Here is a 17865-nt window from a genome sequence, read left to right as displayed (position 1 = left end):
CTGTTTTAAAAGGCAGGGAGGGGAATTACAGCTGAATTGGACATAAGGGTTTTATCTAGTATGCAAAGTTAATCTGCAGTAATTTTCCCTGTCCCATCTAGAGGAAGGTTTCTGCAGTTCGCTTCACTTGCTGTAGGTTAAGGGCAGGCAGGCAAAACAGTTAAACCAGATCAGCTGATGCATGGTTTTAAATGATAAGTCAAACTCTTCTCCCTCTGTCCCCTTCAGACCAGTATATTTTTATCCCCTACAAAATAGTACAGACTGCACCATTTTCATGGAGGCAAAATGCCTTTAGCTACTCCTGGGAGTACAGCCACTTTCCTTACCTTGACAGAGTACAGTGTGTGATCCCATTCAAGAAGTTAGCTCAACTTTGTGCTGTTTTTAGCTACTCAGGCAAGGTCAGGACCAGACCTATAAGGAATTCCCCAAAGTTACCCATGACATTATTACCTCCAGGTCAGACTGTTGCAATATAAGTTCCTCAGCCTTAGGCATTCCTCACAGAACACCTAAGGCTGAGAATGTAACCACTGCGACCTTTAAATGCTTGGGACTTGGGAACCGGTTGCCCTCCATGAGGGAGCTTTGGCTCCAGGTACCTTTGAACAAATATGCTTAGCATATGCTAGGTGGTATAAAGGACTTGCTTTTTTCTCCTCAGGGATTTCCTTGTGCCCTTTACTTGTAATTGCCAATTTTGTTTTACCTGGTTTTTATATTGTATGCGCCCACATAGCACATTTTCCACACTGAAATAGGACAGAATATGGTTATATGTATGAATTCCAGTTTTCTTTATGTTGGTTGTTTCATTTTTCAGACTTTCTATGCTGTGTATGCATTTCAAGCAAGAAGTGATCAGGAACTGAGTCTTCAAGAGTACCAGCGGGTTCGGATACTGCAGTTTTCTGACTTGAGTGGCAATAAAGAATGGTGGTTAGCAGAAGCCAAAGGACAGAAAGGCTATGTACCAGCTAATTATCTTGGCAAGATGACATATGCTTAGGAACCGAAGAGGTTGTAGAACTAGTTTCTCTGAAAAAAAACCTCAGTCTGGATAATAATCTGTTTCAGTTTACAGCAAGCAAGGTGAACATGTAAGTGATTGACATCAGCCATGATAGCTGGAAAGGCATGTAGATATTCCTGAGAACTTCCATACTCAAAGGGCCATCACCTTGTCAAAATCTGAGGCAGAGAACATTAACAGGAAGCCACTCTGATGAATGTCCTGAAGGACTTACTATTTTAATACCCCTTCATTTGCTTTTTTATGAAGTACTGTACTAAGTCAGGATTTAGTGCACAAATACAAATCACCACTAAGCTTATACTTTTCTAGGGCTGCTACCTCCATGGCCTTTAGAAAATAACTGTAGAGCCCATGAGAATTAACCTTGGAAAAGTACAGGTCTATGGGGATGCTACAGTTCATACTGAGCTGGCTCTTCCATCCTATCTTTAGCTACTTACACATTTGTCAGAGCTTTTGCTTTGGGGCTGAAATATCATGTGCCTAACTGTATCCCAAGTGAGGTTTGTAATGAAGATTTACAAAAAGTCAATGAGGCCATTTTTGAATGATCAGAGATAGAAAAATAGGTTTTTCGTGCTTTAAGGAGTCTGGTTTTTTTGTGGTTGGTGACTCAAAAAGACTGTTTTAAAGCTGAAGTTGTGGCAGGTACAAACTCCTTAATAGGAAAGGAACACTATGCTAAAATTGAAAAACCTAAAAGTAGATTATAAATAGGAATCTTCTGAAAATTACATACATAGCCTATAACATGTAATCTTCCATGCCAATGTAAATATGCACCAGATTTGAATCTCCAGATATATATTTTTAGTTAGATAACTGTGCACTAGGTATGTCTACATTTGCACTTTAATGCACAGTAGCCCATTTTACTGTGCATTAAAGTGTCACGTAAAAACCATGCAAATATGCTAATGCACAGTAAAGTAGGCTACTGAGCATTAAGCATCACTAAAAAAACATGTGCTTTTGCTACTGTGCATTAGGACAGCCTAATGCACATTTATTTAGTACCTCACCTTGGAATTACTAAATTTAATACACATAAGGAAAAGTACATTAATGCACATGTAGACACGCACTGAAATCAAATCTGTTAAAATAAAATGAAGCAGTGCCTTTTTTGAATACCTATTCCTTATCCAACCTCTTGGCAGGGAAAAGGTAGAGGTTATAATACCCTGAGAAGTGCATCAGCATGCCAAGACTCATGATACTATGAGGCATCTTCCTCAGGCAGTGCCATCATTCATATTCCTGGAGCATATAACCATAACCATTAGCTTAAACAATGAAAAAAGGAAAAGAATTTATTTATTTTGACTGTGCAATAATTAGATTGTTTAGATTTTTGCAGAATTTGGGGCCAACTTTTGCGTTACTGAAGTACTTTTAAACTGTTTTTATCAGTGAAAATAATAAATGCAAAATGGTAAGGAAAGATGAAATTACTAAAGTACAATCCCAACAGGTTCCTACCTACTGTACATTGAAGTCAGTGGAAAGATTCCCACAGTTTACTGTGATCACTGGATCAGACCCATCTAACCAGAAATGAATGATCATGTAACATCATATTAGCACACCTTATTATTTATTTAGTACTTATTTATTAGTATTACCATAGCACCTAGCAGACTCAGTCATAGAGTAGAACCATTGTGTAATAGGCATTGTGCAAACACGATCAAGACAGTCCTGGCCCCAAAGAATTTGCAGTCTAAATAAAATATAAACCTTTCCCTGGCATTTGCTGCACCCTACATCATCATGGACAGTTCCTGATTGACCATTGAAATGACAGTACTATTAAAACAAAAGAGTTTACTATATATGTAGCTTTAATATTTTCTTTGCTAAGAAAAGGAGAAAAAACTCTGGAATCTGCATAAAGCATAGGCGTGGCAGATCATGGAGACAAGCTCACATACTTTGCATGTGGTTACCTCATGTGCCAGAGAAGGCTTTAGAATTCGCTGGCATGGACATCCAGAGCTTGACGCTCTAATTCAGTGGTTTTCAAGCTATGTTCCATAGAACCCTGGAGTTCAATGATAGGTCATCATGAGTCCATAAAGACATAGGCAACTGGTAGGGGGTACACAGGGGTGCATGTGCCCTCCCATAATGGGGCCAGTGTCCTCCTCGATGGCCGACACCAATGCTGTTGGCAGGGCTGGTGCCCCCCCTGTCAAGGCCAACAGCTTCTGCAGGTGCCCCCCCTAGATTCAGGAGGCACCAGTTGCTCATGCATAAAGAAATTGGGGGTAATGGTACAGAAAGCTAGGAGGTGGTGCATTGCCATTGTCAGGCTGGGTTGCCCAGCTCCATGAAGTGATATGAAAGGGTTCCATGACTTCAGAAAGTTTGAAAACCACTGCTCTAACTAGCACAATTGAAACAAACGATGGTGGTGTGGTTATATTACCTTACCTAACTCTACTTAGCTCATGCAGGTTCTGTAACAAGTAAAAAACAGAAAAGAACAAAAAACAAAAAAAACCCCCTCAACAACTATTACCATCCAAATTCTATCTGTTTAGAATAAGGGTGGTATTGGAAAAGTTACTGCTTTAGGGTAGATTGAAATATCAACTTGGTGCTGTGCAACCTTCTTAACGAGGGGTGGGCAAAACGGCTGATCCGGCCAGCAGCCAGACTTCATTTCCCAGCTGCCTCTGCCCTCTTGGTTGGGACTGGTCTCCATGGAGGCCCCAGCTGCAGCTGCATGGGAAAGCTCAAGGCTGGGGTTGCCATGAAGACCAGCTGCAGCCATGCTGGCAGCATGCATGGCAGAGCAGGGCAGGGGTTGCTCTGGAGCTGCTGGGATCTTGTGAAGGGCTTAGCTTACTCTGCAGGCAGGGCAGAGCTGCGATCTGTAGCCTGCACACTGTGGGCAGGGGCGTGAAGCAGGGGATCACGGCCCAGAGCATGCAGGTTACAGATCACATCTCTGCCCTGGCTCTAGAGCAAGCTGACCCCATCGCAAGTTCCAAGTGGCTCTGGAGCAGCCCCCTGCACTGCTCTGTCATGTGCACTGCCAGCACGCTGATCTCCATGACAACCCCAGCCTTGAGCTTTCCTGGGCAGCTGTGACTGGGGTCTCCACGGAGACCAGCCCCAACCATAAGCAGGGGCAGCTGGGAAATAGAGTCCACTGCTAATCGGATCTGGCCTGTGGGCCGGGTTTTGCCTGTCCCTGTTCTTAACTCTCCTCCTTCCTATAGGAGGAATGGGTCCAAAGAGCATAGAGTTGAATATATGTCAATAACATATTGTACTTTTTGTTTTTTAATTAAACAAGTTTTGTTATTGGGATTATCAACATGTCTTACATTTCAATGTGCCTTACAATTTGGGACATATTATGAGATCTTGTGGCTAAAAAGGAAAGTATTTTACAAAGATTGTTTGTACTAGGCTTCTACTCTTACAAGGAAACTGATGAAGTTTTATATGCTAGGTATATATGTATGCACACATGTCGCTAAATTAAATAACTAGGAGCAAGACACTGAAATGCGATCTTGGATGCTTGAATGTTTGGGTGCTTAGCAAGAGCCATCTGAAAGGGCCCTGACTGAGGTAGTGCCACGTGCACATCCTATGAAAGATCAGGCTTTGTGAAGGTATCTCAAGATGGCAGCAGAATCTGGGCTTCATTGTCTTGATTTAATGAGGAATGAAAGATAGGCTTTAATAATAAATCTAAGTAATTGGACACCAATGTCCTATTGAATATTAATAGGATTTCGGAGCTTATTCCTCTCTGTGTTGAAAATGTGCCTTAAATGCTAGTGCCTGTAATATTTTTCTTTTTCTATTTAAGATGCTCTATAGCTTTAATTATATCTACTTTCTTCCTCTAACACAATCACTTTGGATTCTCAAGAAGTTTCTCTTATAGGCGCTCAGTATTGATTTGTGCAATGAGCTAATTTTTAATCATTTCTAACATCTTGTTATGTTTCAACCACTGTAGTTGGTTGAGAATGTAAAGCAATTGTATTGAAAAGAGAATGTATTTTTATATTTATTTGTCCACTTTCATCTGTATATAAAATATATAAATTTGGGTGAAGAATTTTGCTGAGATAAAGGACAACTCTCTGAAGCCAAGTCTTGCCTACAGTAGAGGAATTCACAAAAATCTTTTACTTAGACCTGCTTAGGGCCAATCTACGCTTAAAATGCTGAAGACTTAATTAGAGCCGGGCTTCTAAGCACTAGTTGCATTAGTGGAATTGAACTTGGCATTACAAAATTGCATATATTTATTAGCTTACCCTTAAGTGCAGACAGAGTTCCAGGGTTCCAAAGGCCTGCACCTCCGCCAGTCGATCAGTGGCAAAACTTTGGTTTCAATGGGAGCAGGAGTAGACTGCACTTTAGCAAGCCACTAGGCACTAATTCTGCAACCCTGGAACACGTGCATGCTACTTGCTTGCAGTCAGTGAAGCACAGGCTTCAGTGTTTGCAAATGTAGGCCCCAGGTTGTCAGAGTGGGGTTCTTTTGAGATAGGATCATTTTTTAAAGTATTGCTCTGTGCAGTCATTTCAAAACCAAATACATTCAGAAACCAAATGATACAAGTCTCTGGACTATGCACTACTTTCCTTCATTTGGTGGTCATAATCAGGCCTGCCTTTTCAAAGCAAGCAGCTTTGGGAATTATTCTTTCCCAGAATAGGAAGTTTCACTCTGTTAATGTGTCCTTAAAAATCTAAAGTTTTTATATTAGCCAAGCTCAAATAAATACATAGATTAAATTACATAGGTGCAGTCCTAGAGTGGAATTACTTGCAGGTTGGGTTGTAGAAATGGAGCCAATAATTGTAGCAGAATAACATGATAATTGGGGTAAATCCAGATTTATGATGGTAAAATTCATTTATAGCAATATTCTTTATACACAACTTTTAAAAAACTCCTTTTAAATTATTGTAATAAAAGTTCTATTTTTGCAAATGTTTGTCCTGTCTTTTTTCAAAACCATTATTTTCCTACAGAAGCATGGAGCCATATTTGATCAGTTATCCAAGACCTATCTTCTAATCTGTTATCAACTATAGGGAATACAGTGTAATCACAGAAGTAGCAGAGTAGAGGAAATGAAGAGTTACTTCAAACTGATAATATGTTGTGCTTGCAGTAGATATCTATCTTATTTACAAATTCATTAGTAGAGTAGGGACCAACGTTTTTGGCAAGCATGCCACAAATTAGCCCTGCACCCTCCCTGCATGCCACTCCAATCCCTCTCCTTTACCCTATCTGTTTCTCAGCCTTTTGCTCCCTGCTCTATCTGCCACAGTCCCACCTGTCACCTGCCCTGTTTGCCGCATGCCACCCAGGCTAGGGACAGAAATTACACATAAATCAGTTTAAGTGATCAGAAACGGGTTTAAACCTTTAACAGAACAGAAGTTCACTGCACATAAACTAGTTTTAAAATGGCTAAAACTGGTTTAAGATAAACCTGTTTGAATGTAGTATCAGACTTAACTGATTGAGGTCAAACAGGTTGATGGGACTTCTGTCCTAAACCCATTCCTGGTTTAAGTTAAATCAGAGTCCCCCAGCATCCTAGAATACTTTGCAGCTTGGGCCAGGGCTGTGCTGTCCTGCTCCAGAGATCAGGGCTGACCCTACCCCTCTGCTCTCTACCTGGAGCAAGGGTGAGGAGCTTGGTCACATGCCAACCTGGCATGGCCCTCTAAGGTTAAGGGGGCAGGGACAGGGTTTCTTCTCCCCTCCCTCTCTCCCCCTGGGGACCCCATCCAGGGTCTGCTTGGCAGGGGCATAGCAGCCCTTGTCAGGAATTACATCCCCCTCCCCCCCACCTTGTCACTTGAGCGGCAGGAGATGTGGCTAACCCCAGCAGCAGCTTGAAGTGAATAGGGAGATGGAGGGGAGTTTAATCCCCCCCCCCCCCCCCCCATCCCACCAGCTTGGGCTCCAGCTGGGGTCTGCCAGGCAGGCACGCAGTAGCCCCTGTCAGGCATTTTGCCCTGCTCAACGCTCAAGTGGCGGGGGGTGGGGAGAGGTGTGACCAGCCCCAGCAGCAGCCTGAAGCAAAGAAATGTCTGACAGAGTCTGCTGTGCCCTGCCTGGCAAACCTTGGCTGAGGTCTGAGCTGGTGGGACATGGGATGGAGGGGGGAATAAAACCCCTCTCCATCCCCCCATTTGCTTCAGGCTGCTGCTGGGGCTGGCCATGCTCCTTGCCCATTGAGTGACCAGGGAGGGGGGGCTGCTTCCCCCTTCCTCATCCAGGCACACCCTGACTGGGGACCGTGCAGACTAGGGTGGGGGTTTAAGCCCCTCCCCAATCATTCTTAGCCTCCCAGGAGCTACCCATGCCCCCTACCCCCAGCTCATCTTCCCTCTAGCTGAGGGCTTGCTCTAGTGCCCCCCGGCTTCTGGCCTGAGCCACTGAAGGCATGTGGTTGCATTTCTGGAATCAAAAGAGAATGTCTGTTCACTTGCTGATTCAATCTACACAGGTTGGCTTAGTCTGCAAAGATTGAATTGATTCAGGCTTAGGCTTTTTGAATGTCTATACTTTGCCACAGAGACTCTCCATGCTATTTGTGGCACCTTTGCTGTAGGTTGGCCAGCCCTGCACTGGTATTTCATAACTTCCGTAAGCAGTTTTTCCATTGTCCTCCTGTTCTTCAGTTCAGAAATTTTCCTCAACATTTAAATAAAAATGTCTCCTTCCCTGCTCTGTGCTGTACCAATAATCCCCTTTGCAGCTGGACCTTGGCTGGCTATACACATGCTTGTTCATGTTTTAATTAGAACGCTCCAGCGTTGCCTCACTGCCACATGTATTAAGCCCCCACATGTTTTAAAATTGCTGCAGGAACACTTTATCTAAACCTCATTGAATGAGCTTCAGATAAAGTGTCCTGCAGCCATTTTACAATATGTGGGCGCTTAATACATGTGATGGTGAGCTGCTTTAGTTAAAGTAGCTCTCCAGGAACTGCTCTAAATAAAAATATGTTCCTGCTCCCCTTCCCCCGGGTAGATGTATAGGCAGCCATGTTCTCTTATCTTTCTCCCTTTTTACATTGACAGCTACCTCCGTCTCCCCCTTCCTTACTGAAGGGGAGTGGTGGCCCACAGTGCAGCCAGGTTGCAAACACCCAGCCAGCCACTCTAGAAGGTTGAGTGTCACTGATTTAGACCCATTTCCACAGAGGGCAGTATATGAAGCAGGACACTGCAGGAGACAGCCCAAAATGACATTTGCTTTAGGGGTTTTTTTGCAGCTACATTACATTAACTGTCTCCTGTCACTGCAGGTGACAGTATACTGTCTCCTGTTGGGTCTGTGACCCATGAAAACACCCAGATTCTTCTCAGTAGTACTACAGCTTAGCCAATTATTCCATTTCTATATGTGTGCATTTTTTCTTCTTTAGGTGTAGCACCTTGCATTTGCTGAATGCATTCTTTGCTGAATTTCATTTTGTCATGCATAGCCCAGTTCTCCAATTAATCAAGAGTCTTTTGAATTCTAACTGGAACCTCCAAAATGTTTGCAACCTCTCCCAGTTTTATGTTGTCTGCAAACTTTATCAGGAAGATCTCTATTTCTGTAACCTAGTAAGTAATGAAAACACTAATCTTTAGACCCCTGTAGAGACTCACTTGAAACCTCCTATTCTCACATATACAGCTACTCCTTGCTTAACGTTGTTGTTACGTTCTTGAAAAATAGGAAACGATGTTAAGCAAACCCAATTACGTCACAGTAGTTACCTACTAGCAGGTGGCAGCCAAACAATGTTATCCCTCAACATTGCGCAACTTTAAACGAGTATGTTCTCTAATAGATCAGCGACATCATAACGAAACAACGCTTACCGGGACAACGTTAAGTGAGAAATACCTGTACCTATTTGTAATAACTCTTTGCTTATAGAAATTAAACTAATTGAATAGCCATTTAACAGGGATTCCATCTAGTCCATATTTCTCCAGTTTACTTATGAGAATGTTATTTTGGACTATGTCAGAAGTGTTACCAAGTACATGATGTCCACTGCATTCCCCAAACTAGTTACCCCATCAAAGAAGCAAATCAAGTTAGTTTGACTGTTTACAGATTGACTGGTTTAGAACAGGGCTGTCCAACTCCTGAGAGACTGCAGGCCACACCCCAAACCTATCACAGGCCCTGGTATGCACAACAGATGGCCTGCATGCTGTATGGTTTTCCCAGGCTCTGCCACATGGCCAGCACAACCCCTTGTTGCAAGCTGTTACTGAATGGGCAGTACCAGACCCCCCCTTCTACCATCACTAGCACTGCTGCATGAGCAGCAGGATCACTAAGCCCCCTCACATCATGCTGTCCTGGTTTCAGAGACTTTGGCCAGCAAAGCAGCGGAAGCAAAGGTGGGGTGGGGTGGACTGGTGAGTGGTGGCCAGGTGGCAGCCTACAGGTTGCATGTTAAGTCTTCACAGGCTTGTGTGCCTTTAGTTGGACAGCCCTACTTTAGAATTTGCTCTGAAGTTTGGAGTATCTAGTACTGGCTTTGAATTTGCTCTGATTTTCAGTACCCTTCCCAAGTACTGAAGTCAGTTTATAATTCCTTAGTGTCCTTTTAAAAGACAGGCTCTATCTTAGCCTGTCTTCAGTTGTCTGAGATCTTTCCTGTCTTCCAAGACTTTGCAAATATTACCATCAGTGGCTCCAAGATTTCTTCAGCTGGTTCCTACAGCACCCTAAGATGGATTTTGTTAGGGCCTGCTGACTTTAGTTCATACAGAGTTGTCAAAAGCTGACACGCTCCTCCTGATTTATCATGTTCTGTAGCCCTTTCCTTTCCTTGTTTACATTAATTTTATTACCTGTCTGAATTCTCTTAAACTAGCTTATCTTCATCGTTTAGAAGGACACCCACAGTATCCCTGGTCTTTCTTTTATCTGACGTATTTGACCAACATATTTGAGCTTGCTGACCAACATTCCTTGATAGTTCTATTTTATTTTTCACCTTTGCTTTCTTGATTTTTCTCCCACTGTGAGGTCTATTCTTTGTTATACTTCCTTAGGGCCTTGCCATCCCTTCCCTTCCATTGTTCTGTGTTTCTCTCTTGATTTTGAAGTAGCTAAGTAGTAAGTGGTCAAGCCAGATTGCTTTCCTGAAGTTCTTCTAATCTTTCCACTGCATTGGAATAATTTCTTTTTGAACCTCCTACTTCAGGTACCGCAAGCCCTCCTGGACCCCTTTATTCTGCAATATTAAGAACTTGTTGAACAGTTTATGGGGTGCTGTATACATCTTCCAACAGACAGAAGGAAAAATAGTACTATTTAATTACATTTAAAAAAAAATTTGGTACTGTTAGGACCATTAGTCCAATTACATAAGTTTTAGATAGTCTGATTACCTGTTGGAAGAATGCCTTCTCCACTTCTCTCATCCGCTAATTTATGTTAGATGCTTACCATCAAACCACTACTATTCTTTCCCCCACCCCACAAATTTCTTATCTTTACCCACAAGCTCAGCAGATCTGGTGCTTTTTTTTCTTTTGGACCCAGGAATAAGCACATTTCCACCCCAACTCTATGATTCTGTAACGACTCAGCCCTCTCAGTGTTGATATACCAAATTAGGAGCTATTCTATCAAGGTCAATTTCTTTACTTCCAGTTCATCCTGCTTGTTCCCCATGCTCCTTGTATTTATACATACACTTTGAAGATATTTTGCAGTTTACCTTACTGGTTTTCCTTTTGCATCTCTTTTTGCTATATGTAGATTCCCCAACCCTTCTTTAACCTTATGCCTCTTCTCTTGGTTCTCATTTCTTAGTCCTAATTACACCATGGCTGGTGGTGTTTGTCATTTCTCATTTTTCTTTGGATGGATCCATCTCTGGACAGCGATTCTCTTGCCTAGAATATCAGTCAGGATTCTCACAAAGAATCCAAGATTTCCCATTGACCTGACCTGAACCAGGAGTTTGCTTCCACGATGCAAAAGTACCTGTTCCTTTTGATCCTCCCTCTTGGCCGTAAGAGAAAACACTATCTGCACCCCAAATATCTGTATCTTCAGTGCCTTGTAGCCTCCTCCAAAATGTGAAGGGTCATTCCTGGCAGTATCACTGATGCCTTCTTGAACAAGCAGGAAAGGGTAACAGCCTGAGGGAAGGGTGAGCACTGGCAATCTTTCTGTCATGTCCTGACATTGGGCTCCACTAATGTAGCATACTTTTTGAGAACTGAACAAAAGATAGTCTGAAAGATGGAGAGGTGCCTTTGTCCCCCATCAATATGATGTCCCCTGCCATCAGCACTGTCTATTTGTCTTACATGTAGTTGTGGAAGCCCCAACCTTAGGGCTTGTAACTCCTATCTTCTGGTAGGCAGGGTATGCGTCTGATCCTTAGGCAGATGTTGTTTCTACTTTTTCTTTCGCCTCTCTGACACCATCCTCTTATGGGTGTTGTCCAGTAATACTTCATTTTGTCTGGCAGTGCAGAGGGTCAACAGTTGTGCCTAGACTCACTCACCGAGATGGACACCAGCTTGCACTTTGTACAGATGAAGCAATCTTTGTCTTTACAATGAATGTGGTTCAAAACATTCCTCCATCTTCGTTGGCTTCCCTCCTTTGAAACATCTTAGGAAAACAAACAATCAAACCTCCCACCGTGTCCTGGATACTTTCTCTGGTGAATTCCCAGGTAAATTTGCTGTGTTCACAAAGGACTCCTTTTCATAAGGCTGGTTGGCTTGTCACTCGAGATGTACTGATAAAGATTTTTTGGCTGATACCGATGGACAATTATTAAGCAGCCATATTGGCCGATACTGATCCAATAACAGATATGCAGCCTGGAAGCTTGGAGAGCAGAGTCTGGCCAGTCTGCGAGAGGGAACGGGCATAGTGGGGGGAGCAGCAGATTGAGGCCCCCACGGTGAGTGAGGGAGTGGGGCAGGGGAAGAGCCAGGTGCTGCCCAGCCAGGGCAGTAAATGCGACCCTGGGGCAGAGTCATGGGCGTCTTAGCCGGGGGGCATAGGTGGCTCCTGACCACTGCATGCATCCCCAGAGGAGGCAAGGGGGGCATGTGCCCCCCACCCAGATTTGTGTGTGGGGAGAGGGTGGGCTGCCTGCTGCAGGTTCAGGGGCTGTGCTCATCTCTTCCTGGCATGGGGGCTAGGCTGGAGCTGTGCTCGGGGCAGGTGGGGGTGGGGCAGATGGTAGAAGTGCTGGGAGGGGTGGCCATGGGAGGACCCAAAATCCACTGTAGCCCCCCATAGCCATCCCTCTCAGTGCTGCCACTGCTCACACAAGCCCTGCCCACCCTGAGTGCAGCCTTGGCCCAGTCCTCCCACCAGGAAGAGGCTGGTGCAGCCTCTGGCCCTGAGAGCACAGCAGCCACCCCATCCTCACCCATGCACAAATCTGGGAGCACATGCCCCCCATGCCTCTCCTGGGGGTATGCAGAGTGGTGGGATTCCCCCCCACGCCTCCCCAGGCAACAACTGCAGCTCCGCCCCCGGGTTGCATTCACCACCCTGGCTGGGCAGCGCCTGCCCCTACCAATATTCCCTCTAAGTAGTGGTCCGTGAGTGTACCGCTTTGGTCCCGCCTCCCCCTTTTGGCGTGGTGCAGTCCACCAGCAAGTGTCCCAAAGTAAGTGTCCAGGTGGGAGCAGGCAGGGTTCAGCCACCACCCTCCTCCAGCTAACTGCTGCCCAGAGCAGCGCAGTGGAGTGCTGTGGGGTAGCCATGGCCCAGACACAATCAATAGATAGAATGGAGTGCTTCTTCTGGACATGCACTGCTCTTGGTGCAGGGGCACACCAAGATTAAAGTGCCATTTTGGGGGCAGGGGTTTGACATCTGTAAGCAGCCAAAATGTCTTTAACGCTATGACTTCCTACGTGAAATCTCTAGGTTTGTGAATCATATTTGCACACCCAACAATGTTAACATTTTGTGGCACCTCACAGGACCCTTGAAAGGATCTCAAGAAACCCCAGGGAGCTGGAGCAGCCTGGTTGAGGGTCACTGGTCTACAGATTCCAGAAGTCTGTGCCATATCTAGAAAGATGGTTGGCCATCCATATCAACTGCAGATATCTTATTTTGGTTATTTTCCTGGGGAACAGCAGGAATCCCTCAGAACTGCTCTGCTCCCCTGCATTGCACGGGGAGTGGAACAGATCCCCAGAGTCAGGGGAGCCCACCCCAGCCCCTGTCCTTGCCTTGCCTCATCTCAGGGAGGAGCTACTGCCTGCCCTGTCTGAGGCTCTGCTGGCTCCAGGGAACTGCTCTGCTCCCCAGCCCTGATGCCATGTGCCTACTCGCTCCCCGGGGCGATGCGGGGGAGCGGAGCAGTTCTCCAGAGCCGGCAGACCCCTCACCAGGCCCCAGCCTCAGCCCCCAGCCCTGTCTCTATCCCTGCCCCTGCCTCACCTTGGAGCCACTGCCTGCCCTGCCTTGCATGAGGAGTGAGCTTACCTTCGGTAAGTGTCCCACGCAGACCCCTGTACCTCCACCGGACTCTGTGCCCAGCTCCCTTCTGGGTGGGTGCACAGCCTTGAAAAGTTTGTGCGCGGCCAGATTTTTACTTGAGCGTGACCGCACACCTTAGAGGGAACACCGGCCCCTACCCTACTCCCTCCCTCACTATGAGGGCTTCGATCTGTCCCCCCCCATACCCTCTCCCTTCACAGCCATACCAGCAGGAAGCTACTTTCCAAGCTGCCATGCTGCATTTCTGCCCATGTGCATGCTGTGGCTGTGTGCATGCATGAGGCATTTATCTATGACATTATCAGCTACACCAGCCAAAAAAAGCCAATTGCCAATAATGTTAATTTTCCTTTTATCAGTGCCGATCCAATATGCAATCGATGTATCGGTGCACCTCTACTTGTCACCCTAGAACAGTGATTCTCAATGAGGTTGCTGCAGCACCCTGAGATATCTTGAGATCCTTTCAAGGGTGCCATGGGATGGTGCAGGTGTCCAAACTTTTTACAAGATAATCCTAGTGATTTCAAATATAAATCTATAGTGTTATAAACAATCTGCCCTGGTGTGAGCTTTCTGAGTTCCTTACAACAGAAGAATTGCTCTATTATTTTTCTGTAGTCAAAAATTAGTGAAAACAAAGAGCTGGCATATTCTGAGGGGTGGCTCGAGGTTAAAAAGGTTGAGAACCATTGCCCTAGAACAAAGCTTGCCTAGTTCATGACTTGTACTGGTTCACACAAGGCCCTCCTGAAACAAAGCACTGCATTCAGTTACAAACAAAATGAGATACTCAAACCCACCAACTTGCAGCAAAATCCCCCTTAAATTTAGTTAAATCAGAGTCCATAGCACTGATCTTAACAGTTCATAGGCAAGCGTCTTCCATTAGCAGCTTTTTATGCAGCTGTTTGTCCAACGTCATAACTCTGGAACAAAGCCTGCCTGTGTCCAACCCTAGCTTCAAGCATTAATTCTAATAGTAGAAGGCTTGTTTTGTATAAGGATTTGTGCTAGATTCTAATGCACCTTACCCTATGAGCATTTCCAGTAATGTCCCTGGGAATACCATTGAGCAGGGCAATCATATCAGACTTTGTCTTCTTAAGAAGGTAGAAAATAGTTGTGTATCAGTTTATAAAGTCAGAAAAAAGTCAAGTCAAAGAGAAATTGTTTGACTTAATTTTATACTCCAAAAGGGTAAGAGAAGGTCATATAAGTTCAACCCCCACCACAGTGGTCTCCAACCTTTTTATGGTGAAGATCACTTTTTGTAAGAGAGGGCACCCCAGGATCTACTCCCCCACCCCTGCCTTTCCTTCTGGACAAGCCACCTGGGCTCTGACCCCACTCACCCGGCCCGGCCTGGGCAGCAGGGGCATGGCTCAGCCCAGCCACGTGTCACTCCCGACTGTGGAGCCTCTGACAGACTGAGATTGACTGTCAGAGGCTCCATGATCAACCAATTGATCAAGATAGACTGGTTGGTGACTACTGCCCTATTAGATGATACCATTATAAGAGCACTAAGGCTTGAACTCCATAAGTTTGTTTTCTTAAATCAAGATCAGTTCAGAGTTGGCATACAGCCTTTGAGTAATGCTTTTCAGTCATCTGCTCTAAAGAGGACGCCATATTTTCAGCTATAATTTTGGAGCCCCAAAGTACAGTCTGGCAGTAGGTTCTCAGTTCTGCAAGGTGAATTCTATTGAACATCCTAAAATGTATATATACTTCCTTCTTGTCAACGGGTAGATTTTTATACATTTTGCCCTGACCATAAAGCAGAAAACAATCGTTCCTGAATTCTGCTTTGTTTTTCAGCAGCTTCTGTCTCATATATTTAGGCTAAGCATCTGCCTTACAGACCAGGCTATACTAGACATTTTGGTAGGCATACAAGTGTCTTAGAGAATAACAAATATAACATTTCATATCAGCAAAAAGGCCTAATGTACATGTAATAATTTGTGTGTTTGTGCACACATACAGACAAACAAGTCGTCTTCTTCCAACATAGCATATTTGGAAACTGGAAAAGAGATACTGGTAAAACATTCTCTTGCTCGTACAAATTGCGTCTCTGCTGTCATTTCAGCAAGTATGGCTTTCTCAGCAAACCCTTTCTGGCATAGGTCTGGCCTTACCATGAAAAAAGAGATAGACCGTTATAAAATGTTGACCCTAATTTTATATTCCAAAAGCAAAGGAGATAACCTAGGATTCATCCTTACTGAATGATGCAATTATACAGGCATTAAAACTAAATCTAGGTGAGATGTCAAATGATATCTTAAGTAGGATTAGCTACTCAATTTAAAACAAACAGGCAAACAACCACCTCCCTCCTGTTCTTACTCCAGACATACCAAAAACAGGTGACAATTTCAAGATTCAGATAAAGGCCCTGGGCTCTCATATACATATGAGCAAAACTACCATCAGGTTTTCAAAAGCAAGATTGAGGCCACTTCTGTGGGAGTAAATTTTACAGTCAGGGAAAAATGGTTTATACATGAATAAACTAAATATTAAAAAAACCTTATTCTTATGCTCCATTTTATAGTATATGCAACTTTCCTACAGATTAGCATTTAGAAGAGAAAAATTCCTTGCATTTGCACACAGAAACTGGTTTAATGTTCCTCCTCTACACAATCATTAAAAAACCTTCTGTACCAGGAAAAAAGATAAATGGAACTGATCCAGAGACAATAAAGATATCTTTATTTCCTCTTGCTGCTGTTACTTTTAAACTATTGTCTGTGACCTAGAGAATAAAAATGGAGAAAAGGGAACCTTTCCACAAAACTGTAAGTTAAAAGCAAACAACAATTTACACTAGCAGCCAAAGGTGATTCTTTTAAAATAAATAATCTACTACTTGAAGCCCTGAAGTTATTTTTAGTAGTTAAAAGTGAAATTTAACATATTGGCTGACCCATCTTAAAAAAGGAAGTATAAATAAGACAAGCTGCATTTGTTGGTCAAGGTAAACATTATACTACACTAGCTTGCATAGTAAAATTACAAGTCCAGTCTATTCTTGGATTTCAACATTTAAAAATGCACTTTTAGCCTATTTAGGACATGGCTTTATTAACTTTCCAGTATTGACAGATTCCTCACAAGGGACACCAAGAGAAGAAACACATCATAATCTAAACTTAACATTTATGTTTGCTGACCATATTTTTTAAGCATTCTAGTGCATCTTCTTTATACTTCCTTGATGCATTTATATACAGTATTAATTTAAACAAATGCAAAGGAAAAAGCATCCATCTATCTTGGAATTTTCAGAAGTGGCCATGACTGTACTACGTACATAGACATTTAAGGCATTTTTCTGCTGTTTTGCCTTCCCTTAATAAAGCTGTGATTGAGAAATATTGTAGTGTAAATCATCATCAAGCTGGACTTGATAGAATGTGAAGTTAGAAAGTTTGGGGATGCATTTCCTAAGCTAGGCTGACAAGTTAGTCTGCACAACCTTCTTACTACTGGAAATTCTTTAAATTAATGCCTTAAAGTTAAATTTCCATACTAGAAAATGGACTTAAAGGAAAACAGTCTTGGATTAATTGATGTATAATATTTATATTAATAAGAGGCTCAAAATGATGGTGCAGCAAGCATACACATAATGCCTAAAAATACTGATGTTCAGCAGTTTCATCTCTGAGCAATTTGAGCTGAAAACATGACCATGTCTTGTTTTTTCTCTACCTAGTCAAAAAAATGATATATTTTAAAAGGTCAAGAGAAACTCTTGTGTTCATCTAGTCTGACCTGCTCTATGATACAAGCGATATGACTTGACTTCCCTGAATTAATTCCTGCTTCAGGTTTCATACTTGTGCTTGAACAAGGGTATATCAGTTAGGAAAAAAAGCCATTCAGTAATAGAGAATCTACCACATACCTTTCTAAATTGTCCAAATTATTAATTATTCACACGGTTAAAAATGTATGCTATTTTTGTCTGGAAGTTGAAGCTTGATGAATCCAGACAAAGGATCTTGTTTTAGCTTTTTGTCTGCTAATTTGAGGCGCTTGGGTACAGAAACATTTCAGTAGTACAACAGTTCCAAATACAGAGGTAATGCGCCAGTGACTTTTTGAAAAGGTCTCCTTTTGGGCTCTGTGAATAGAATTGAAGACCTGATGAAAAAAGTTAGGTTTAAAAGAAGGGAGGGCTGTATTAATTGTGTATTTTGCACAGACCAAATCCTACAGAAAGCCTGTTTCTAGTTTTGGGGTCCACAGTTCTAAGAACAATTTTGAAAGAAAAATGGGGGAAGAGTTC

General features: G+C 43.3%; 1 protein-coding gene across 1 annotated transcript in view; it reads left to right on the top strand.

The window, feature by feature from the left end:
- Nucleotides 1-3967, top strand: part of ARHGEF38 (Rho guanine nucleotide exchange factor 38) — a 51815-nt gene extending 47848 nt beyond the window's left edge. The window contains exon 14 of the mRNA XM_006264019.4: nt 827-3967. Coding sequence (XP_006264081.2) covers nt 827-1012 — 186 coding nt within the window. The 3' untranslated portion in view covers nt 1013-3967. The remainder of the gene's footprint in view (nt 1-826) is intronic.
- Nucleotides 3968-17865: the final 13898 nt, after the last annotated feature.

This window comes from Alligator mississippiensis, chromosome 2, assembly GCF_030867095.1.
Source record: "Alligator mississippiensis isolate rAllMis1 chromosome 2, rAllMis1, whole genome shotgun sequence".
NCBI lineage: Eukaryota > Metazoa > Chordata > Crocodylia > Alligatoridae > Alligator > Alligator mississippiensis.
Note: the sequence above shows the minus strand (reverse complement) of the source record. Positions and strands in the feature narration are given on the sequence as shown.